The sequence below is a fragment of the Camelus dromedarius genome, chromosome 17 (genome assembly GCF_036321535.1).
Source record: "Camelus dromedarius isolate mCamDro1 chromosome 17, mCamDro1.pat, whole genome shotgun sequence".
In the NCBI taxonomy this organism is placed as follows: domain Eukaryota; kingdom Metazoa; phylum Chordata; class Mammalia; order Artiodactyla; family Camelidae; genus Camelus; species Camelus dromedarius.
The window spans coordinates 1,257,163-1,280,209 of record NC_087452.1 but is presented as its reverse complement, the minus strand read 5'-3'; the positions used below and the strand labels follow the sequence as shown (position 1 = coordinate 1,280,209).

The 23,047-nt window shown below is 50.7% G+C and overlaps 1 protein-coding gene across 3 annotated transcripts in view; it reads left to right on the top strand.

Annotated features, from left to right (window-relative positions):
• Nucleotides 1–23,047, top strand: part of RUVBL1 (RuvB like AAA ATPase 1) — a 39,705-nt gene that overhangs the window by 6,753 nt on the left and 9,905 nt on the right. For 2 of the 3 annotated variants that reach the window (XM_064496162.1, XM_031471059.2), the window contains exons 2-8: nucleotides 2,951–3,037; nucleotides 8,587–8,719; nucleotides 14,687–14,838; nucleotides 17,644–17,733; nucleotides 18,509–18,658; nucleotides 20,240–20,303; nucleotides 21,331–21,529. In XM_064496162.1, the coding sequence (XP_064352232.1) occupies nucleotides 2,990–3,037; nucleotides 8,587–8,719; nucleotides 14,687–14,838; nucleotides 17,644–17,733; nucleotides 18,509–18,658; nucleotides 20,240–20,303; nucleotides 21,331–21,529 (836 nt within the window). In that variant the 5' untranslated portion in view covers nucleotides 2,951–2,989. The remainder of the gene's footprint in view (nucleotides 1–2,950; nucleotides 3,038–8,586; nucleotides 8,720–14,686; nucleotides 14,839–17,643; nucleotides 17,734–18,508; nucleotides 18,659–20,239; nucleotides 20,304–21,330; nucleotides 21,530–23,047) is intronic. The other variant, XM_031471060.2, reaches the window with a different exon arrangement.

Genomic DNA, 23,047 nt, shown 5'->3' with positions numbered 1-23,047 from the left:
TCACTGCAGGTGGCTGGCATTGTCGAATGCTCTCTGTGTGCCGCATGCTGTGCTGAGCGGGTCCCTTCCACCCTAGTGACTGTCCCTCCTCCACTCTATTATGACCCTTTTCAGACATACAGAAAAGTTGAAAGACTTATGTAGTGAGTACCTGTGTGACTGAATTCTACAAGTAACGTTTTACTCTGTTGTTTTATCTTGTATCTGCTCATTTATTCATCCAGGAATCTACTTTTGCATTTCAAAGTAAGTTAGAGATATTAGTATACTTTACCATAAGCCCGTTAGCATTTGTGCCTCTGACTGTGTTATGAACTTTGTTTTCAGGTGAGGAAATGGTAGTTCACAGGGGTTAAATTCAAGGATCCAAGGTCACTCAGCTGGTAATTGGTAGAGCCAGGATTTAAACCCAAGCCTGTCTGACTACACCAGAATCCAAGCTCTTAACTCTGATGCTGTATGCTTTCATACAAATATGAGTTTCCCAAGGACAGAGACCGGGTCGTATTATATACCTACAACCGGACTCATTACAGGGACTCGGTATTTATTTATTGAATTATTAACCATCCACCTCAGCTACCAGATCCTTGTAAGAGTCTGGCCACATCAGCAGCCTCCCTGGTGTTTAATGTCCTTGTCTGAAAGATGAGAGAGTTAGACTAGGTCATCTTTTAAAGGCCCCTCTGGTTCATGCTTTTTAAATTTTAGAATTCATTGAACATATCTCACTGGAGAGAAGGAGCCTAAACTGAGGAAGGTTAAATGGAAGGGGTCCTGTGTGTAAATATGAGTACACAGCCAAGGTTCAGAAAGTCTATTCTACCTCTTTTGAGTTGCCCAAAGCATCCAGTGCTGAGGATTGCGATATTAGAGGGTACCCTGGAGAGACCATAGTGGCTCTTTTATCTTGTTAAAAACGCAGCATCTGAAGAGTATCTTCTAGTTTCTGTTAAGGGTGCTGTGCTTTTCCAGCTGAGCCAGAAATGGAATACAGCACATCCACACACTTCTCTTGAACCCGTGTTTTTGAGGTGCTCTCTAAGTGTAGGACCGAGGCACTTCTCCACAGTCCTGGAGAAGAGTGATGGAGGAGGTGAGATGTGTTCACAGACCCTTTCAGGATGATGCCGCCCAGGGAACAGAACAGTGACCTGCCCTAAGGCGAGGAGAGGGCACCTTTTAGACAGTCACGTATTGGGGTATTAAATCAGTGTGAGAAACTTGTATTACGTGGTCCTGAGATACAGACATTCAGTAAGCGTGACTTTCTCAGCGTTACTCCTTTATAGTTAATTTTTTTTATAGTACATGAAATCAGTAGCTCACTTACGGAATTTCTGCATACACACACACACACATCTGTATACAGTTGATCCTTGAACAACATTGGTTTGAACTGCACGAGTCCACTTCCATGTGGATTTCTTTCAATAAATGCAAACCAGGGTACTACATGACCTCCAACTGGCTGAGTCCAGGGCTGCTGGCCAGCGGAGAGGGAGGGCTGACTGTAGAGTTATGTGCTGATTTTCGACTGGGGGGGGTCAGGCCCCCTGTACTTCAAGGGTCAACTGTATACACATATGTGAGTATGTGTATATGATGTATGTATCTAGATACACACAATACGTGTATGCTGTAAGTGACGTAATACTCAGAATGTGTTTAAAGTATACCAACAATCAGGTAATTTAATCTTGAGTATTCGAAAGGCATTTGTTGGATCTTAGAGTGCCGTAGGTTTAACCTCACATGCAGCACTCGCTTTGCGGCATTCTGGGCTGGTTAACTGATGGCCAACCAGTAGAATATGTTACTGATTCCTAGCCCTTAGGTGGTTAACTTGGGAGTCTAATAAAAGCTGTGAATCGTCCCCCTGGAAGAATGCACATTTGAACATAGACACGCAGTTTTGTTTCCAATTTCACTTCCAGTTTCAGGAGGTATGTGGGCCCTTTGGATACGTCCCTGGTCCCAGACTAAGAATCACCGCTCCCATTTGTACCCCTGCTGTCCGTTCGCCACACAGCAGCCGTCAGGATCCTTTAAAAGCAGATCCTCAGAATGTGACACAGAGCCTGGAATCTTGTCACTGGCTTCCATTTACACCTAGAATAAAACCCAGACTTTACTGCGAGCTGGAAGATCCTGTCTGAGTTCTGCCTCTTCAGCCTCACCTTTCTGGTCTTTTTGTTTTCTGAACTCTGGTCACTGCAGTACTTCTGTCCCTTGGACATGCCAAGCTCGTTTCTGTATTTTGTTTTCTTTTGTTATTACTTTATTAAAGGTTCAGTACCACATATATCCAAAAGAAAAGCCATGGACCAGATGTTTATTACATTTAGCTTTTTTTTTTTTTAGAGTAAAAAGCAAAAATCATCTCTTCTTAGAGATAAAACCATTGACAGTTTGATGTAGATTCTTCGAGATTTTTCACTATGCATATATATCAAACGTATGGATAGATTTTAAGTGCAAGTACAGAGTTGTATTATGTATTTTACCACAAATATAAAATTATTCTGTATTTAATTTTATAACTTAGTTTTTGTTCCTAACATCTCCATGATATAGTCTCTTTTTTCTAATTGAAATATAGTTGATTTCACTCCTGTAATTTGAATTTGCTGTTTCCTTTGCCTGGAGCTTCATGTATCAAATATAATGTCATCAAAGAGGTCTTCCCAGATCACTTTTTATAAAGCAACCTCTGCCCCCAGCCATTTTGTTGCCCTTTTCTCCAAGGTAGTGAGCGAGTACACTGTTGTGTCTGTCTGTCTCCTCCCCCGGAGCAGGAGCGCCGAGCACTGCCCCCAGCACCAGGACAGTGCCTGCGGCAGCCTGGCGCTCCGCAAGTCTGTGGACCGCGTGGACCAGGGACTGCGCTCTTCCATCCTGTGATACATTTTAATATTGACTTACTGTTTCTTTCCATTGTGGTGTCTAGGCATGTGGTGTGATAGTAGAATTAATCAAAAGCAAGAAGATGGCTGGAAGAGCTGTCTTGTTGGCAGGACCTCCTGGAACTGGCAAGGTACTCATTTCCTCTCATTTTTTTAATCTACTCAAGAGGATGATCTTAATGTCTAAGCTAAATTGAATTTGTGTCTTACTAGACTTTGTTTAGCTAAATTGGTTATGTGTATGGTTTTAAAACTAGTGTGTCTAAAATCCATGCTTCTGAAATTCAAATTATCCTGGCTGACCTCCAGAGAAAGAGAATGAAGTCCTCGGAGGGGTCTCATTGTCACTGGAGTTTGTCTTCTATCTCTTTCGAGTCTTCTTTGCCTTGGAAATACATTTCTGTTGGCCTCAGGCTTCATAAAATCTTGGGAATGACATCTTACTTTAGAGGAAGGAAAATCAGTCAGCAAGCAATTTTCAGATGCTGACTTGACCCAGCACTGTTTCGTCTGTGTGAGAGATGAGAAGAAAAAGAAAAGAAGAATTAGAGATGTGATTTTTATCTTCAAGGACCTTACAGTCTCCAGGGAAGAGAGGAAACCGTGGCAGCGCAAAAGGCTCTAGCTGAGCACTAAGCCTGAGGCGTTGCCTGGTCTTAAATGCAGCTGGAGCTGGAGCAGGAGCAGGGGCGGCCCTGGGGCTGGTACAGCTGGACGGGTTGAGGCTTGACATTTGCCCTTCGGAGTTGGGAGAGGGTTTGGCTTCGCAGGGAAGAAAAGGGCCTTCTAGGCCGAGAGTGCGGGACGGCTTGTGGGGTCAGTGAGGGGCCTGGCCGGGTCCTTGGTCTGGGCCCTGCTTGTTCTTCTAGAGGGCTACTTGGTGCAGGAGAGGAGGAGCTTGGGAGGAAGTATATAAAGACAGGCTGTAAGTTGCAGCTCTGGTGCTGACTTGCCAAGACCTCAGGCAGGTCCCCTAGTCTTTCTGAAGTGATAGCCCCCGCTGCCTGTTTCAGGAAGTTGTTAAACCAGTCAGCGGCAAGATGATGACCTTAGTTATTTTGAAATCATATAACTGAATGGACAGTATGGGTTATGTTGATGTCTTAGAATAGAGGGAAAGGTGCTGTATTTGTGAACACTTTTTTTTAAACTACAAAGGGCTGTGTGAATGTGAGCTTTGTCACTGTGTTTAGCATTTATGTGCTTACTATTCCTTCTCACATCTTAGACCTTTGCTCTCCCTCCATCTTCTTCTTAAAGTGCATCATTAAGAAGTCCCTTCCAGGAGTGTGTGGGTGGCAACAGCAGGCTTCTATTCATTATGCTACTCTTGCTGGGAAAGGCAGTTGTGTTGGATACACATTTCAGCGGATGGATGTCTTCTCTGAGTGCTGTTTCTCCCAATGATATTCACTGCCTTTTGGCTTCTGTTGTTGCTTTTGAGAAGACTGATTTTGAGGATTTTGTCTTTTGTTGCTGAATGTGTTTGGGATATTTTGGTTCTGGTGTTTTGCTGTGATATGCCAAAGAGTGGATTTACTTCCATTTATCCTGTTTGATGTTAACTGTGCTCTCTGGATCTGAGTACGTATTGTGTCTGATCAGTTCTGGGAACTGGTCAGCCTTTGTCTCTTCAGATGCAGCCTTTCCCTGTTCTGTTCTCTCCTTCTGGGACACCGGCTCTGTGAGATTCCACTGCAGAGGCCCTCAGCCCTGGCCAACTTTGCCCCCAGGGGACATTTGGCACTGTCCTGAGACATTGTCACACGTGCTTGAGTGGGGAGTGCTGCTGGCATCTCGTGGGTGGTGGCCTGGGGGCCTGCAGAGCATCCTGCAGTGCACAGGGTGGTTCCCACGACGAGGGATTGTCCGGCCCCAAATGTCCACAGTGCCGAGACTAGGAAACCCTGTGCCAGAGCTGTCTTCTTTCTTTCCACCTCTTTCATGTTTTGTGTTTGTTTGGCTCTGCTGCGCTCTGGGTGGTTTCTTTAGGTCTCTCTCCCAGCCTGTCTTGTGAGCTGTATGAAGCTGCTCTTTAGGCCAGTCCCTTGAGTTTTCCCTCTCGTCTTGAGAAGTTTGAAACCTGGAAGAGTGGGAAGAACAGTGTGGTGAACCCCTCTGTACCCCACTTAAAGGTAGCAGATTATAAATACTTTGTGACACTTGGGTTTTCTCTATTTTATTTGTGAGCCGTTTGAGAGTAAGCGTGAGGACCTTCCCGAAGTTACCCAGGCGCCATCGCCCGCCCGAGAAGTACGGTGCTGCTGACGGTGCTGGCCAGCTTCCAGGCTGCACTGCAGTCTCTCCAAGCCGTTTCAGCCTCCGCTCTTTCACCTCGTATTTCCAAGTTCGGTCGCAGTAAAACGTGGCACGTCGCGTTCACTGCTGTCTCTTCAGTCTCTTTTTTCCTAGAACGGCTACCCTCCCTTGCGTCTTTTGCTGTTTTTTTCCTCTATGACATTGACACTTTGAAGCGTCAGGACAGTTGTTCTGTAGAGTGTCCTGCAGTCGTCCTGCAGTGCTTGGCTGATTGTCTCTGTCTGAAGCGATCCGCGCTTTGGCAGAGCACCGCGCTGGTGACGCGTCTGGAACCCGTGTCACCACAGGAGGCTGACGCCACTTCCCACCGTGAGGGGCTGCTTCCCTCTGTGATCTGTAACCGTCTTTGGTGGCGCTGAGGTGTCCCAAATATCCTTTTACTCTGTGGCTGTGGCATTCGTTGACGGTCATTTTATCAGGTATCAGACTGATGGTTGCAAAACTAATTTTCAAAATCTGTCATATCTTCTGTATTTATGTTAGCTTGCTTTTCTTTTTCCTTTTTTGTAGTGAGGAAGCCCCTCTCCCCCACCCATTTTTATATTTTTTCATTCCTTCAAAATCTGGCTGTTTTTGATGGCCTCTTGTTCCTTGTTCATGAAACTGTTTATTTATTTTGTGTCCTTGTCTGCTTGAGAACTCACGTTTGATCAAATCTGAGGCTCCCCAACCTCCTGATGAGGGCTGAGTGCCTGCTGAGAGGACTTGCAAGGGGCCCTGCTGTGCTGCCAGCCCAGGGCGCTGGTTGGGGGTTTTGTGGCTCAGGCTTTCTGGCCGTCAGGTGTGTAGAGACCAGTCCTGAATCACGGCCAGAGCCATGGTGAGACTGACAAGCTTGTCCTTGTCCTTTGGAGATTTTCTTTAAGGCCACCTTGTCTGCTGATGTGTGCCCTTCAAGGCTCTTTTTAGCCAGGGCTTCCGGGATCTGTCAGACACCTTCAAGGCCGTGGTAGTTACCACTCTGGATCTGTCATGACTGTGTACTTGTTCTAGATGTCTTGTAACGGGAAGGAGCGGGTGGCTCTAGTGGCTGTTTCTCTGTCAGCATGGGGCCTTCGTGCTTTTGTAACGTTGCACCACTTTCCTCCCAAGGGACAGGAGAGGCTCTCGGCACCTGTGGGTTGTCCAGTCCCTCCATGTGCTTCGGGCATGTGGAAACTCTCCTGCATTACAGTTGCTGACGGGCCCCAAGCTTCAGGCAACTTAACTGAGTGACCGGCACGAGTGTGGTGCTTGTGTAGAGGACACCCGTTCCACTCTTGAGGGCTGCATGCTCTTAGTAATGGGGCTTTGTGTTTGGGTTTTAGAAAGAGGTGTTCAGGTGAGACTGAAAATAAAGTAGGTTTTTTAATGTTCTTTTGTCAACAACCTACTTTTTGTGCCATTGGCTTGTGGGGGTGGGCACACAGAAGTAAGTTCTTGGAAGATTGAGGTTGCAACCTGACTCTGCTGCTTGCTAACTGTTTCACTTTGGGTAAATTGGTAATTTCTGAGTTTCAGTTTCTAAACCTGCGAAGTACAAGCTAGATTATCAAGTTTGTGGGCTGGTTGGGAGGGTTCAGTGGGATCTCTGTGCAAGCCTCCCAGCTTATAGCCACCTCCTGTGCCAGCCTTCAGAGAGCCTTTAGATGGAGGAAGGTAGGCACACCGAAGCTTTTCTTAATCAAGTACTTGTCATATTTTAATGGAATATGCTGATCATCTCTTCTGTATTTGGTAGAGATGAGGGTCTGCCATCAAATCAGGCACAGCCCTGCTTTTGAGGCTGACAGCTGAGGGTAGGGAGTTGGGGCCTGTAGTGCTGGGGGCAGAGAAGGGACAGTGACTGGGCAGTGACTGGGGAGGTGGTGGAGTTTGGGCATAAGGTGGGTGTCCCACTGGGAGTCCTGGTGTTAGCCTGCTACTCCTCTCACTGTGCCCTGGCAAGCTTCAGAGTGTTCCCTCTGCTCTTAGGATACACAGTTTTAGAGGTGTCAGCCTCGAGCACACAGCTCAGACGTCTTCTCAGACGGCCGCAGAGCTGAGCGAGGCGCTGGGAGCCACATGAGCCCTCGCTGGGGAGGCTGCTCCCTCTTCCACTCCCAGTGCTGCCGCGTGGTCACAGGGGCCCGCTGGGGCCAGACCTTCTTGCTTCTCAGAAGAAGATGAATAACTAATTTGGTGTGAAATTCCCCAATGTTCAAAAATGGGCAACAAGGTGAGTTTAAAGACACGTGAGACTCTGCAGGCCAAAACAGGAGCAGTCTGTGGGCTGCCAGTTTGCTCCAGTGGTCTAGCGCAGTATCACCTGATTTGACAGATGAGGAAGCCAGGCACCAGAGACTGGCCATGGGCCCAGGGTCACACTGAAGATTAAACTGTCTCCAAAAGGGCATTGAAAGGAAATCAGAGAGGACCCTTTACTGGGCCAGTTTTAAAGCAGTGTCTCGGAGCCCACATTGTTCTTCAGTAGCCAGCCGTGCTCTACCCGAGTCCGCACACCTTCCTTAGCCCCTGACTCTCCCTGGGCTCTTGTGCCAAAGCTGAGGAAGGGTGATCGCAGCCTGAAAAGGCCATGGCGTTTCCCTGTCCTGCACCAGCTTTAGAGCACTGCTTTCACATGTGACACGTGGCCGTGCACCTGCTACGTCTGCCCAGCATCTGCCAGCCACAGTCGTCCTTCCGGAAGCCAGCTTGTGCTTTACTAGGACTTGTCCAGGTGTCAGCTCAGCAGCCCGTGGCTTCAGGACCCTAGCTCACGTGGCATTCTTCAGTCTGTGGGGCCATTCAGCATAAAGTGAACATCCTGTCATTCGTTCCTTCGGTATAGACTTCCGATGGCTTGTAGATTGGTGCCTTCCTGTGTCTGTAGAGACAGAAGGCAGTATCTCAGAGCCCCAGCATGTTGTTCTGCTGCGATCAGGTCACAACCCTGCCTTGACACTGGGGGAACAGTTTGGGAAGACTGTACTGCTTGATGGGCACGTGATCTCAAGAACCCTGCTGCCAGACTTCATGGCCCCACTCTGCCATTTTCTAGATTATGGTGCTAAGGACGTGTTATTTAATCTCTGTCTCAGCTTCCTTGTTTGCTTCATGGGGTGAGTGGGAGGAGCATGGGGTGAAGCATCGGGAGCTGGTCCTGTACTGGCCGTGTCTCTGTGATAACAGCCACCTCGATGATAAGGACGATTAAAGATGCCACTTACGTTAGCAGTGGGCTGGCCACAGAAGTCATCAGGCGTTTACTGTGAGAAGTGTGAGACGATGTTAAAACTAGAAGGACTGTCCCTGGTTCGTAATTTCCGTATAGCACATGTTGCTGAATTTCCGTCTGTCAAGAACGTGGAACAAGTGCATGCCCGCTGTTTTCCCTCTGCAGACGGCGCTGGCTCTGGCCATTGCCCAGGAGCTGGGCAGCAAGGTCCCTTTCTGCCCGATGGTGGGGAGTGAAGTTTACTCCACGGAGATCAAGAAGACCGAAGTGCTGATGGAGAACTTCCGCAGGGCCATTGGTGAGTGCCGCGTCCTGCTGGTGCCTGCGCGGGCTTGTTCTCAGCTGCCTCTTCCTTGAGAAAATGCCTCTGGGGCTGGTATCTGGGGCACTGCTATTTTTTTTTTTTTTTGACACTGTTCGCATTTTTGCAAACAAAACCAAACCCCAGTTTTTCTAATGGAAGTGCTTTAGCAACCAGCAAATGTGGGCCCCAACTATGGGCTGGGGTTCTTCACCTGATGAAATAGATTTTGGCTATTAAAGTGATGTTTTTTAAAAAACAAGTCATTTCCCAGCAGCCTTATTGTGCTCTTAGAGATGACTGTCCACTGAAAAGGTTTTAAACTGAAGCCAACAGCAGCGTGGCGTGCTGTCAGAACGCCCGGCCAGGATGCCGAGCGTGTCGCGAGCGAGGAAGCCGTGTGGGACGGCTGAGCCTCCAGGCTGTGGTGCCGAGGCGCAGGGCCTGGGGCTGCCCTGTGCTGAGCAGCCCTTCACTCTCCAGGGGGAAGTTCTCAGTCTGCGTTCTGCCTCCAACTAAACAGTCTCATAAAGTTAAATAACTTGCCTCCGGTTGCCCAGCTGGTGAGTAGCACTGTCATCTGAAGCTGCACTTGTCCAACTCGGGAGCCCACCCTCTGACCACATGCTGTGCGCAGGACGTGGCCGCTCGCCCGAATATTTACCTCCTGCCAGCCTCCTGGGCTTCTGGGGCATTCTTCCGGCCCTCTTCCTGCTGGTCTGGCTCTGGGGGAGTCCTAGTTTCCCTCAGACCTACTTGTCAAAATAGCTTATTCCTTGTAAACTATTAAAAAATATTTGATCTGACTGCACACATGGGAGTCTATCTCTAGGATGTACTTGCCTAAGTTACAGGTTATAAACACTTGCTGAGTGCTTGTACCATTTTACCTCTGCTGTGTCCTTGTCAGAACTAGGTAAGTATTCTCAAGAAGGACACTTACTAGAAAACTTCAAGGAACTTATGAAAGTTTAAGAAGGAGTGGATTTGGGGGGAGGGTGGAGCTCAGTGATAGAGCACATGCTCATGTGCTTAGTATGCACGAGGTCCTGAGTTCAATCCCCAGTCCCTCCATCAAAAAAATAAAATAAAATAAAAAAGTAAATAAACCTAATTATCGCTCCTCCCCCCAAAAAAACCCTAAAAAAAAAAAGTTCTAAAAAATAAATAAAATTTATAAAGAAGAAGTAGATTTGTTTAAGCACAGAATCCTTGTCCTCAAGAATGCTAAAGTCTGGTTTAAAGGTCTGGTCATGCAGGGCCTTGGGCCATGATCAGGGCTTTGGATTTTGTGCAGAGTGAAAGGAGAAGAGAGGAGCTTCGGTTTTACGAGAGCCGCTCTGGCTGGGTATGGAGAGTGAGGGCAGAAGCAGGGAGACCGTGGAGAGTCTGGGTGGGAGACGGTGTGGCTTGGACTCGGGTGGTGGTGGTCAAGGCGGTAAGAAGTATTTGGCTTCCAGCTTCAGTTGGATGGTGGAGCCTACAGGATCCCTGAAAGATTAGACGTGGGGCTAAAAGGGAGGAGGTGCAGGGGAGCCCTGTCTTTGCTGTTGTGGTGGGGAGTGAGGGAGGAGCAGACGGCGCCTGGGGAGTGTGTGCCGTGGGTGTAGGGCGTTTGTTCCTGTAGCCCCAGTTCCTGGGAGCCAGCAGCGGAGGGGTGCTCAGTGAAGTTTTTCTGAGAGAGGAGGGGGCGCTGTTCGAAGCAGGTAGAAAACAGGCCTTTGGCAAAAGAAAGCTAGCCCTCAGTTTGTGTCTGGTCGATAGATGTTGTCTGACTTACACGGTGTTCTTGAAGAACTTGTGAGTTGGTTGCTGGGATTTAGAACTTGGGCGATGTCACGTACCGTGGAGGACGCTCTCGTTCCCACACAGCAGCAGCGGGCCAAGCGGAGCAGTCCCTTGGCGCCGGCTGGGCCGCACCAGCTCGCCCAGCCTCCATCTCGTGGGACCTGCTCTGCTGTGACGTGCCTGCCAGGCCCTGTAAGTCCTGGACTTGGGGACTTTGGTTCTAAACCAGAGACTCTGGGCTGTGTCTGGCTACGTGTTGGAGTTTTCAAACCTGCGAAATATTTCTTATTGGAAATATTTTTTTACTGTGCAACACTGGATTTTTTTGTGCCTATTTTAAACTGAACTATAACATACGTATAGAAAAGTATGTAAAAGTACCTACAGGTTAAATAATAATGAGGTGAACGCTCATGCAGTCAACTTTTAGCTCAGGGTGCAGGGCGCATGGCTGGTGCCACAGGCTTGGCTTGTGCCCTCCCCGGTCACCGCCCCTCGGCCCCTCGCATCCCAGAGTGTGAGCGGCGTGGCTGTCAGAACGCTGTCCACCCGCCTGCGTCCTAGGTGGTGTGGCTTAGTTTCGTCCTTTTTAAACTTTACCTAAATGGAACCTTCTTTCGGTGCTGTGTCTCGTTTCTTTTCCAGTGTCTGTCTTTGTGAGGTTCAGCCTGTGTCATTACATGTAGTGTTGTCCTTGGACTTTTGTATTGTATCTGGGATAATGGTGGAAATGCCTCACAGGACCCTCTTCATAGTTTAAAACCTTTCTGGGTACTTTTCAAAAGGAGAGTGTAGCTCAGTGGTAGAAGTGCAGTGGTCTTGGGGTCCATCCCCAGTACTTCCATTTAAAAAATAAATAAATAAATCTAATTACCTCCCCCCAGATTTAATGAACATGTGGCAGAGATTTTATCTCATCAATTAATGAGATAAAAAGTAAAATGTTACAATTGATTTAAATATCTGAATACTTTTCAAATGTATTTTCATTTATTTAAAAAATACTTTTCTGACGTTGATAAAAGATGACAAAATTGAACTTTACGTGAACTCACATGTTTGGGTTGGTTAAAGTTAACGTGTGAAAAAGTAGAGATAAATTTCCTGGGCATCTGTTTTGTGATTTGCCATTGGGGGGGCGATGCAGTTCCTTTGATGGCAGCAAGGTGAGGAGAAGTTTCTTGATCCTGCCACAGAATAAAAAGGCAGGCCATTGACTGTCTTCAAAAAGGAACCGTTTCCATCTTCCTCTGCCTTTGATTTCCTGTGAAGTGGCAGAGGGGGTGGGGAGGAGGCGGTAAGCTGACCAGAAATAAAAAGCAAGGAGTCTGTGCTGCTTCCTTGATGCGATGAAGGTCCCTGTCAGGGATTTGGAAACCTGAGCCAGCAGATGAAACCTGTGTCGTGCACGTAGTCCTGCCGGAGAGAGCGCCCGCCCGGCCCCTTCCCTGGCTGACAGGGGCTTCATTGTCCATCTCCCTCATCCTCTGCCTGCTTGTCAGCACGAGCAACTTCTGAACAAATGCGGGGCCGGGGAGAGACCGGCATGCCTGCCTTCCCCCACTCAAGGAATGCCATGTCACAGTCGTCCACCTGTAAATAGAGCGATGCCTTCCATCTGAGGGAGCTCAGCTCTGCGGAATATAAAAGTTTTGATTTAAAAAGAAAATCAAAGTTACCTTCAAAAGTACAGAGTTTTCCAGGTTTGTCACAATCTTCTGGTGCATTCGTGTTTGGAAAATTTTTGTCTTGATGTTCAGAAACTAAGAATTTGGTAAGGTAAAAATGAGATGCAGCCTCTCTCTTGGGGCTATTCCAAGACTTCCATTTGTGGACTATCGGATTGAATGAAAGTAGAGTAAAACTTTTCCTTAACTTGAATATCTGAGAGAGTCTTTGTCCCGATTGGGTTTCTGGGGAAAGCAGGCAGCCAACCGAGTGATAAGATAATGGCCGTCTTTGAAAGTGGGAAGTAACTGAGAGTGTCTTAACACCACGGGTGGTGTTTCTTTGTGTCACTGGGGTATCTCCCTATCAGGACAGAGGTGCCTTGAGGGTGTGGACACCCAAAGCACGTCAGGGCCCCCCGCCGTCAGAGTTGCTCACGTCTCCACGTCGTGAGTGGAACAAAGTTCGTCGTTCTTCTGGTGAGTGGTTCTCAGCTGGGACCTTTACGCTTATAGTGACAGCAGGTCCCCACCCCCCAACCCGAGATTGTGCGTGCAGCCAGGGCGGGAGGCGTTGTGGGTGCCCGCCGGGCGAGTCTGCAGGGTGAGCGCCGCGGCTGGGTGCAGGAGAGGCGGCGCTCCCGCAGCTCATGCCAGCCGTGTTCTTCCTCTACCTGGGCTCACTGGTGCGATTTATCTAAGTGTATCTTCCTTAAGTGACTCGATATGTTGGTGCATGCACACAGAGGAGTGCAAGAACAAAACGTAGATCTCAGCGGTTATCACACATTGCAAACCCATGAAACAGCACCCACTCAAGAGGGAGTATTGCCAGCACCGCAGAGTACCTGTGACCCAGTCGCCATCCTTCTTTCCTCCCATTAACGACTGTCTTGCTTCTAACATCACAGTGTAGCTGGCCTGTTCCTGAACTTGAAGCAAACGCAGCCGTGCAGGATCTGTCCTCCCATTTGTGAGATTCATCCGTGTGGTTGCATGTGGCGATAATTCTTTCTCGTTGCTCCGTGGTACTGCTGTATGAATGTACCGCAGTGCACTTACGTCTTCTGCTGCCGATGGACGTTGGAGTCTCCCAGTGTCTTTCAGTTACTAACAGTGCTGCCGTGACCATCGCGTGCTGGGTCCCTCGGTGCCCAGGGGCACCCCTGCCTCGTGGGCGCGCTTCTCGGAGTTGGAGTGCAGGGATCACAGGTGTTCTTGTGTTCGGCTTTAGGAGATAATTCCATGTTGTTTCTAAACCAGTGTCCCACCAGCAGCGTAAACCTTCCTGTTGTCCTGCAGCCTCATTAACTCTTGGTATGGTCGATCGGTCTTTTAAATTTTAGGTTGTAGAGTAATATTTCATTGTTTTTTCTTTTTTCTTTTTTATCTTATTTTGGAAAATTTCAAGTGTTCAAAAAGTAGTCCAGTGGTATGATGACCTCCCCCATGGCCCCACCACCAGCTTTAGCTCATAATCGATCTGGATTGATTTATAGCCTCCATTATTCCTCTCCCAGATTATTTTGAAGTTAATTGCAGACCCGTTTTCTTACTTATAAATGTTTCAGTATGTATCTCTGAAAAATAAGGACTTAAAAAATGCCATTATCACACCTGGAAAAAATTAACAATAAATTCTTTAATATCATTGCATCTACTTAGTGTTCAAATTTCCAGTTGTCTCAGAGTGTCGTGTTTTTTCTTCTATGAAACTGTTTGAATCAGGTTACAAATAAAGGCCTACATGGTAGATTGGTTTGTATCTGTCCTGTTGCTTTTTAATCTGTGTATTCACTTTATGTTTCTGTTTCACCTTTGGGCAAACTATAGATGAGATAGAGACCGAGTCACAGTCACCTGGCAGAGGGGTGATGAGGTCAGGGGGCTCGTGTCAACTGGAAGGGAGAGGGCAGGGCAAGTTTTTGGGAAGGGCTGGCAGCGAGCGGGGCCCAGCGGTGTGGTAGGACCACACAGGTTCCTGGAGCCCAGAGACTCAGACGCCAGTCCTCACTCTGCCTTGCAGAGGAAAGGACCCTTCGCCTTGCCGCTGGGGCTGATGCCTGTGTCTGTGCAGTGGACCCAGAGTCCTCCGCGGCTGCTTCGCGGGCTGGGTGAGGTGAGCCGAGCCGTGGCAACCACACCTCCTGCAGGAGCGCCGCTCCGACAGCTGCGCAGCCGCTGCAGCCTTGGCTCAGGGTTTGTGTCTGCCAGCTTTCCCTTCCCTGCACATCTTCACCCAGTCTGACCCTGGGATGTCTCCCTCCTCACTCTGAATTGGTGGCAGGCACAGTGACTTCGAATGGCTTTCTTGTTGAAGTTTCTAGAATCCTCTGAAAATAGATTTAATAGCCATTAACGTCCCTGTGACGTGGCTGTAGTTTCACAGTACGAGGGAGGCTGACTTGTCAGTTCTCGTGACGTGGAAGTTTTCTGGCCGAAAAGGCTGTTGAAAGAACAAGAGGGAGGGGTGCTTTTCTCACCAGGACTCACCTGCCATCTCTTCCAGGGCTGCGGATAAAGGAAACCAAGGAGGTCTACGAGGGCGAGGTCACAGAGCTCACCCCGTGTGAGACGGAGAACCCCATGGGCGGCTACGGCAAGACCATCAGCCACGTGATCATAGGGCTCAAGACGGCCAAGGGGACCAAACAGCTGAAAGTGAGCGCGCGCCGTGGGCCGCCCTCTTCCTCAGGCTCTCCCCGCGCCGGGCGACCTCTGCCCGGTTTCCTCCTCTGTGCGCTGGGGGCGACGATAGGTCCCAGGTGTTTGAGGATGTCAGGTGTGGGTCGGGCTGGCACACAGAGAACTCAGTAAGGATGGCTCTTCCTTTCCTGCTGACGCCGAGGGAGTTGTGTCTGTTAGGACGTGAGCTGTGTGGTGCCCCCCTGTGTGCCACGCCGTGGCCGTGTGTCAGAGGCCTCCCTGACCCTAGGCTGGTAGTTCAGTTCTAGTGCTCATGCTCCTGGGGAGAGGCAGCACTGAGTGATCCAGTGAGAGGTGGAGAGCGATGACGGTTGGACCTGGGGGCCCAACGCAGTCCTGGCGGCGGTCCCTGCTGTGTGCGGGGGCTTCAGTGGTGGGTTCTGCTCAGGCCGGGGCCCCATGGATAGTCGTGGTGGTGGCAGTGGGGGAGGCCCTGGGTGACCCGCTCACTCCTGTCTTGAAAGCCTTGAGGGTGCGGCCCGCAGGGCCACCGGGGTGAAGAGTCTCTGCTGCTCACAGCGGTGTGGTCTTCGGCAGTGACTTTGTCTCTGAGCGCTGGTCTCTTTACATGGGAATGGTGATTGCGTGTCTCACAGTTATTGTGAGGGTAGACGTTGTAGCTTTGGGTGTGGCACCCGGTTACCCAAGAAGCAGTGGCTGTTGGTGGGGTGGGGGTGGGGCGACCTGGATTGCAGCTTTGCCCTTTTAGTGAGTGACTTTGTCGTCACAGCTCGCATTCACTGTGTGTGTCAGGCCCTGGGCCAAGTGCTTCTGCAAATCTGTGTGCATTTGTGTGTGTGTGTGTGTGCGTGCGCATATGTGCAGGTGTGATTTCCCTCTTTGTACAGATAAAGGGACTGGGGCCCCTGAAGAGGTTAAGGGGTTACCGAGGACCCTACAGCTGCTTTGGGGCAGAGTGGGCTCCGAGTCCACCACCGGGCAGTCTGCCCTCCGACTTGCTGTGTGACCTTTAGAAGTCAGTTGAGCTCTCTGGGCCTCCATTTTCCCATCTGTAAATTGCATTAGAGTGACCATATAACTTTTCCATCTTTGTTCTCCTCTGTAGTTTTACGGCTCTTTGATTCTGTAGGGTGGTTTCTTGGTTACTGCTTTATGGAGCTCATAAAAATGCTACTTTTTCAAAGGACCATTTTTCTTTTTTCTGACAGGGTTTCCGTCTCAGGAGCTTGCTCGACAAATACCTCTCGTAAACCTCTCCCTCATTAAGTAGAGTTCTTAGTAGGACCTGCCACCTTTCCAGTAATTACATATTTAGTCAATTCATTTGGGAAATTAACCAATATAAAAATGCTTGAGGCAAAAAAAAAGTGTACCCTCCAACACCGGACAGATAAAATAAGGCATGCACACAGTTTAGATTTCAGCTATCGGTTGAACTGCTTTACACAGTTTCTTTGAGAAAACGAGAGGATGAATGTTCTTCTTCCATAGTGGGTGCTCCATAGCGACTACTCCTAGCACGTGGACACAGGCAAAGGAGCTGAAATGCGGGGTGGGTGTGTAGGTGTGAAGGGGGCGGTACCGCCCTCGTTACCGAGTGCCTCCCTCCTCCCAGCCCCGGGTTAGGGGCCTGCCCCCTCACCAGGGAGGCAGAGCCCCACGTTCCTTCTGTGGTTACTCTTTGCAACAACTTCACTGAGATCTCATTTTAAGTAAAATTCACCCATTTTAAGTGCACAGCTTAAGGAATTTTAGTCTGTTTACAGAGTTGCACAGCTGTCACCACAACCCAGTTTTAGAACATTTTCATCACCCCGGCAGAAACCTCAGGTTCATCTACAGTAGCTCCCCATTCCTGCCTCCAGTCCCTGGCGACCACTGATCTACTTTCTGTTTCTACGTGTTTGCCTTTTCTGAACATTTCGTGTAAATAGAATCATACAGTATATGTTTTTTGTGTTGGCCTTTTTCACTGAGTTCTGGGTTCTTACTCTTTAATTTTGTTTGAAACAAAGCCGAGTTTTCTTCATGTATAAATTGTGGATTTTAACTGAGAGTAACAGCTCCCCTTGAAGTTTTACTGAGAGAAACTTATTTCTAAATACTGACTCCTTACAAAAGATGCTCTCCCAGAATATTGATCACCTCAGGGAGCGTGAAGCAGGGTGACCAGAGAAGGGTGACAGCTCCCACAGTGTGCTCCTTCCCTTCCTGAGGGTGTAAGCAGGTGGTCCCAGGGAGCAAACACCAGAATCTGAATTGAGTGGCCTGGGGGAAGTCCTGGTTTTGTGCTTCCTATGAACGTACACGTCTGATCACGCCTGGGTGCTGTTACAGATGAGGAAACCCAGGCTCAGAGAGCCTTGTCCAAAACCCCAGGCCTGCAGAATGCCAGGCACGGAGAGCATGCAGGTTCTGAGAGTGCTTCAGAAACGTCCATCCCCGCTCGAAGTGGAGAGAGCAAAGGACTGAGGGCGGACAGCAGTCTCAAAACGGGGTGTTAAGGCCTGTGGTCCCGTGGACAGTGTGGGCCCTACCCGGGAGCAGTCAGAGCCACATTTGCCAGTTTGCAACCTCAGGAGTAAAGAGAGGACAGGGCATAGGCCTCCCCTTGTGCCCCTCTCCTGCCCCAGAGCCAGTCTCACACATCCTAACACACGCATGAACTCCTCCATCTGGCCATTAGCCACCTCCAGTCTCTTATGGGAAGCTACCTCCCAGTAGTATGTCAGAAATCAGTACAGTATGTGTTGTAGTTCTCTGGTTTAATTTTTTTTTTTTTTTTTTTTTTTTTTTTAGCTGGACCCCAGCATTTTTGAAAGTTTGCAGAAAGAACGAGTAGAGGCTGGAGATGTGATTTACATTGAAGCCAACAGTGGGGCCGTGAAGGTAATGCCACGAGGAGTCCCAGGTGGCCGGGAGGCGGCTTTCTTTTTCCCGGGGATCCTGGGTGTGTGGGGAGCAGCGCTGGCGTCAGCTGTGATGTGACAGAAGGTCAGCAGTTGCCCCTTTATATTTAGTCAAGTTTGCTTTCCCTTTATCTGCATTCTTTAACCTTCTCATGATTAAAATAGACAGTCTTGTTAGAAAAATACTGAAACCTGCTTAGAGGGGAGAATGGTGAGAAAGTGAAACAAGTGTAGTCATTTTCAAACTGAAATGTGCAGGGTATTTAATCTTCCTTTTATCTCTTTGGTATTTTCTTCCCAAGATATATGCATGTGGAAAGGAATGCTGCATTAGTTGGCATTCCTTTTATATCTGATATTCAGTGTCCTGTATAGAGTTCCTCACTGTTTAATGGATGAGCATAATACTTCATATCATACGATAAATCACCCACCTACAGAAGAGTCTGAACAGCCCCTCCGTCTCTGGTTAATCTACTGGATTTGCCCTTTATCGGGAATTGCATGCAGTTAAAAGAAAAAGAGGGGGAAGGATTCTGGGAGAAAGTATTGGGTGTTTCTCAGCTGGGTTTTGGAGCCCAGCGATGAGCAGATAGGTCCTTCTCTTGGCAGCAGGGGAGCAGGGCATGTTTGGAGTTTGTCAAGGCGGCTGTCAGGCCACAGTTGGGACCCGAGACTTTTATCTCACCTTGCGCTGTGCCACTTGGGGACTTGGCATTGGAACTTGCCAGACACTCCGGCTTCTCTTTCTGCAGAGGCAGGGCCGGTGTGATACCTACGCCACAGAATTCGACCTTGAAGCTGAAGAGTATGTGCCCTTGCCCAAGGGGGACGTGCACAAGAAGAAGGAGATCATCCAGGACGTGACCTTGCACGACTTGGACGTGGCCAACGCCCGGCCCCAGGTGCTGCCCGGCCCGTGCACCGCGCCCCGCGCCCTGCCCGGTGCAGGAGCCTTCTGTGTGCTGGGGGCTCTGGAGTGAACTGTCAGTCTTGCTGCCGCTTCCGAGGGCAGACGGTCCTTTTCTGTCTGTAATGTTCAGCAATTAACATCGACATGAGCTACCAGGGACTCCTTTGTTCCAATTCAAAGGCTCTAGTCACAGATGGTTTCCTGTGCATTGTTCCCTCTCCCAGCCCAGCCTCTGGCCCGAGCTGGCCGGCTTCTCCTTGGCTCCTCTCCAGCACTGGGCTCGGGCCTGGGGTTCTCCGGGTGCTAATGCGGAGGGCAGGAGGGTGCTTTGAGCCCTTCGCAGGATTTCAGGAAGCCTGACAAAGCTGTGTCTGCTCGTCATGCTGAGTTGAAGGTGGACACTTGTGTCCAGACTGATGAAATGTGGGACCGTATAGCATGACTTTGTGCCTCCTCTGGGAAGCGTGAGATTAAAAGACCCCGACTCTTCCCTGTTGGTATAGAGTTACGGTTTGGTTTCCTCTTTCTCCTAAAAGGCTGCTCTTCCCTAACAAGGAATAGGCTTTCTAGCCTGAAATTCGGCCTGTGGGTGCTTTGTCCCTTGGAGCCTTGGCCAGGAGGTTGCTGAAGAAGCACCTTGGAGCAGCAGGTCCCCTCAGTTGTAGAGTGGCTTCCGCAGACCAGCCTGCCGGGTGCCAGTCGCCAGATGACACCAGCGGGCTCTGCTAATAGTCACTTTGGGTGTTTGGGTTTTCTGTGATTTAGGGCTCTCTGATTTTGAGTTTCCTCCTCTTTGAAAAGGACATGATATTTCCCACCTGGCAGGGCTGTTTTGAGGATCAGATGTAATTGCTCAGGAACCTTTGCTACCTTTCACTGTTGAACATTCAGTGAGCATCTGTGTCAGGCCTGGAAGCAGCAGGGGATCACACAATGCTGGGCTCTTGCTGCCCCTGCGAGAGGGGCTGGCAGCAGGGCGCAGGCCGCTGGCGAGCCTGGTGAGGGTCGGCCGTGCTGCAGGGCCGGCCGGGCTCTGCGTGCTGAGGGGCCCCAGTCAGGGCTCGTCACTGCGACCGCGACCGTGTCCCATGAGGAGCAGAAGGGGCGAGTAGGTGCATGGCAGGCTTTGACAACCGCCTGTCCCTGGGGCCTGGAGCAGCGGGAGGGGTTGGGGTCAGACGCCCCGTAGAGGAGCCTCCCAGGAAAGAGAAGGTGGTTCCTGGCAGGGAGGCTAGAACTGAGTCCTGAAAGAGCTGGGTGCCCAGGGAAGGGTCACCAGCGCTGTGGAATGAAGGAGCTCGGGACTGGGAAGAGACACAGCTGGCATGGGGGTCGGGGTGGGCCCCATGGAGTTGGTACTTCCCAGGAAGGCATTTTGTTTGATTCTGACAGGTTAGGGGAACCTCTCACAAACTTCGTGTTGAGAAGCTCCTCAGACTTTCCATGGAGGTGCCCAGGGTCCCTGCAACGCAGGCCCCAGGCGAGCTGACAACGGGCAGCAGTGGGCTGGGGGCGGCGATGAGGCGTGTGCCTGCCTTTGGCAGTGGGGCTGACTCCTGTCTCCCTTGTGCAGGGCGGACAGGACATCCTGTCTATGATGGGCCAGCTCATGAAGCCAAAGAAGACAGAGATCACAGGTGAGGGAAGAGGCCGGGCCGGGCCTGGGGAGGTGCCCTCCTGCCCTGCCCGACACAGCCCCGGGACGGGGGCTGCGCTCTGCAGCGCGGCCCCGCTCCGGCGCGTCCTCAGGCTTGGTGGGGGTGTGGCGGCCCCTGTGAGCCTGCAGTTCCCTTTCCAGCTGGCACGCTCCTCTTTTCCCTAATGACCTCACACCTATAGCTTTGTCACCTAAAAATGTTAAACGTTAAAGCCCTGTTTTCTTTTAAGTTCCAGCCAGGGCCGAGATCATAGCCCTTTCTGCTAGAGACGCCCAGGGCAGCTCTGGTTTCCCTGCATTTTAACACGGTTGTGTCCGGCCCTGCCTGACGGCTGTAGTGGAAGGCGCTGGCCTTGTGAGCAGCTCCCTCCTGCTGATCAGACAGGCGCTAGTTTGGAGAATGAGCGGTTATTCAGCTTTTGAGAGGTTGGCTCTTCTTAGAGCTCTGAGATGGGGCTGTTCCTCACAGGTTTCCCTCCAGAGAGGATTCTGAAAGCACCCTGTTCCTTCCTCCAAGCATTTGATTGAAAGTTAATTAACTGAAGCTTTGTCATACAGGGCCAAGAGAAAGGGTTATTAACGAGTACAGAGCAGGGACATTTGCATATGAAAACTCACGTCTTCCATAGCTCCCAGACTGGAACCAGGCAGGGAGCCGAGTTGGGTGGGTGTGAGTAATAAAGCAGGGTGGTGGGTGTGACAGCCTGGGGAGTGCACACCCTTGTGAGGACAGGTGGAACGCTGCAAAACCCATTTACAGACTTAACGAGACACATCTTTGGGGGCCCTGCTCATGTTGTGACTTTTAGGCAAGATCATCCCTACTCCAGGCGATGAAGCTGAAGCCTGGGGGGAGGGGGCCATAGACACCCAGGGCCCACAGCCAGCAGTCAGGCCTGGCCCCAGACTTGGTCTTAGATGGAAATCTGGGGTGGGGGGAGAAGAGAAGGGTGCCGGTCTCCCCCACCTGGTACTGACCCCGCCTGTCTGTGCTTGCCGACTCCTAGACAAACTCCGAGGGGAGATTAACAAGGTGGTGAACAAGTACATCGACCAGGGCGTGGCTGAGCTGGTCCCTGGAGTGCTCTTTGTTGACGAGGTCCACATGCTGGACATCGAGTGCTTCACGTACCTGCACCGGGCCCTGGAGTCCTCCATCGCTCCCATCGTCATCTTTGCGTCCAACCGAGGCAACTGTGTCATCAGGTACCATGGGGCCTTTCCGTCTTCCTTCTGGGCTCCTTGGTTCCCCCCGGAATCACTTTGTCTAATGTTGTGAGTCGGGATGGGGGTGCAGGGCCGTCGTGTTCATTTCGAGGGAAAAACTCAGTGGCTTGACTTCATTCTACTGTGGTCACCAACTTGGCAGCCACCCTGTTCCTGCACGTGAGGGCCTCCCTGTGACGTCTGGGGTTCCGGTGGGGTGTGACTTGCTCACTTGGTTGGAGTGGCAGAGGTGATGTCTTTCTGGGGCAGGACCTGCACTGAGGTGACCGCTCTCGCTCAGGACGAGGAATTGGGCATGTAATTCAGCTTCGTGTGGCAGCACCTCGTAGTCCCTCTTTGAATCCCTTCAGTGATGCTGTCTTGATAAGACCACCGCTTGTCATGGTCAAGGTGTTTTCTGCAGTCTTCAAGGGAAGGCGGTTTGGACCAGGTCCTGGCCGGCCACCAGTGAGAGGAGCCCAGCTACCTGGGCAGCGTCCAGAGACCGGACACGTGCCTGCTGAGCCGGGTGCCCCTGCCGTACAGACCCTCCAGGCTTGCTGGACTTTGCTTTGGTCGGCCATCCTCAGCCTGGACAGATGGCGCCCCCTGCCGGGGAGCTCTGCCAGCAGACACCCCTTCCCCTTGGTGGGTAACCCAGCCCAGCAGAGTGAGGCCCGCAGAGCCAGGCAGCTTGTGGCAGAACCAAGATCTCTTAGGATCAGAGTCCTTCTCTTAGCGTCATTCCATCTAGGGAAAAAGGGCATGGGAACGTGGCTTTGTCTCATAACCTGCTCCTTGGGACCTGGGAGGATTGGCCTCAGCCCGTCCAGATGGATGTGATGCAGGGCTGTTGGAGGTGGCAGTTTGTTGCTGCCAGACTGCAGCTGCCCACGGGAAGATGCTCAGAGTGTGAGTCTCTTTCCAGGGGCGCTGAGGTAACCCAGATGGGGACGGATGCTCTAGAGGAGGGCTTTGGTGCCAGGGCCTCGTGGGGAATTCATCATGGTGGTGAGGACGCTGCTGTCACAGTTGCGGTGGTAACAGCGATACCGGCAGGTACTGAAGGCTTCTCCCCGCACACCAGGCATGCTGCCGCACCCACCTCAGCTTAATGAGGAAGGGCCTCGTTCTCTTTGTTCAGACGTGGAACTTGGCCAGGGCCCCATAGCTCAGCAGCAAGGCTGGGGTTTGAATCCTGAGCACTGAATCTGGTGTAGATGAGAATGATGGCATTTCTGGAATCCCTGCGCAGGTTTGGCAGTGTGCGGTCTGCTGCCCACCCCAGGAGGGAGTTGCTGAGCTTTAGCGCCCCTCAGACCCACGTCTGACCTCCAGCCCGAAAGGAAGCAGGGGTGGAAACTCGGTTACTGGAGGCTCTGTCTGCACCAGAAGCCGTGCAGAGCTCTCCGCGGGGGTCATCTTGTATTCCCAGGACCCTGACAACCCTGCCAATGGACGTTATCTCCAGACTCACGTGGGAGGGGAGGGGACCTGCGTGGGCCACATGCCTGGGGC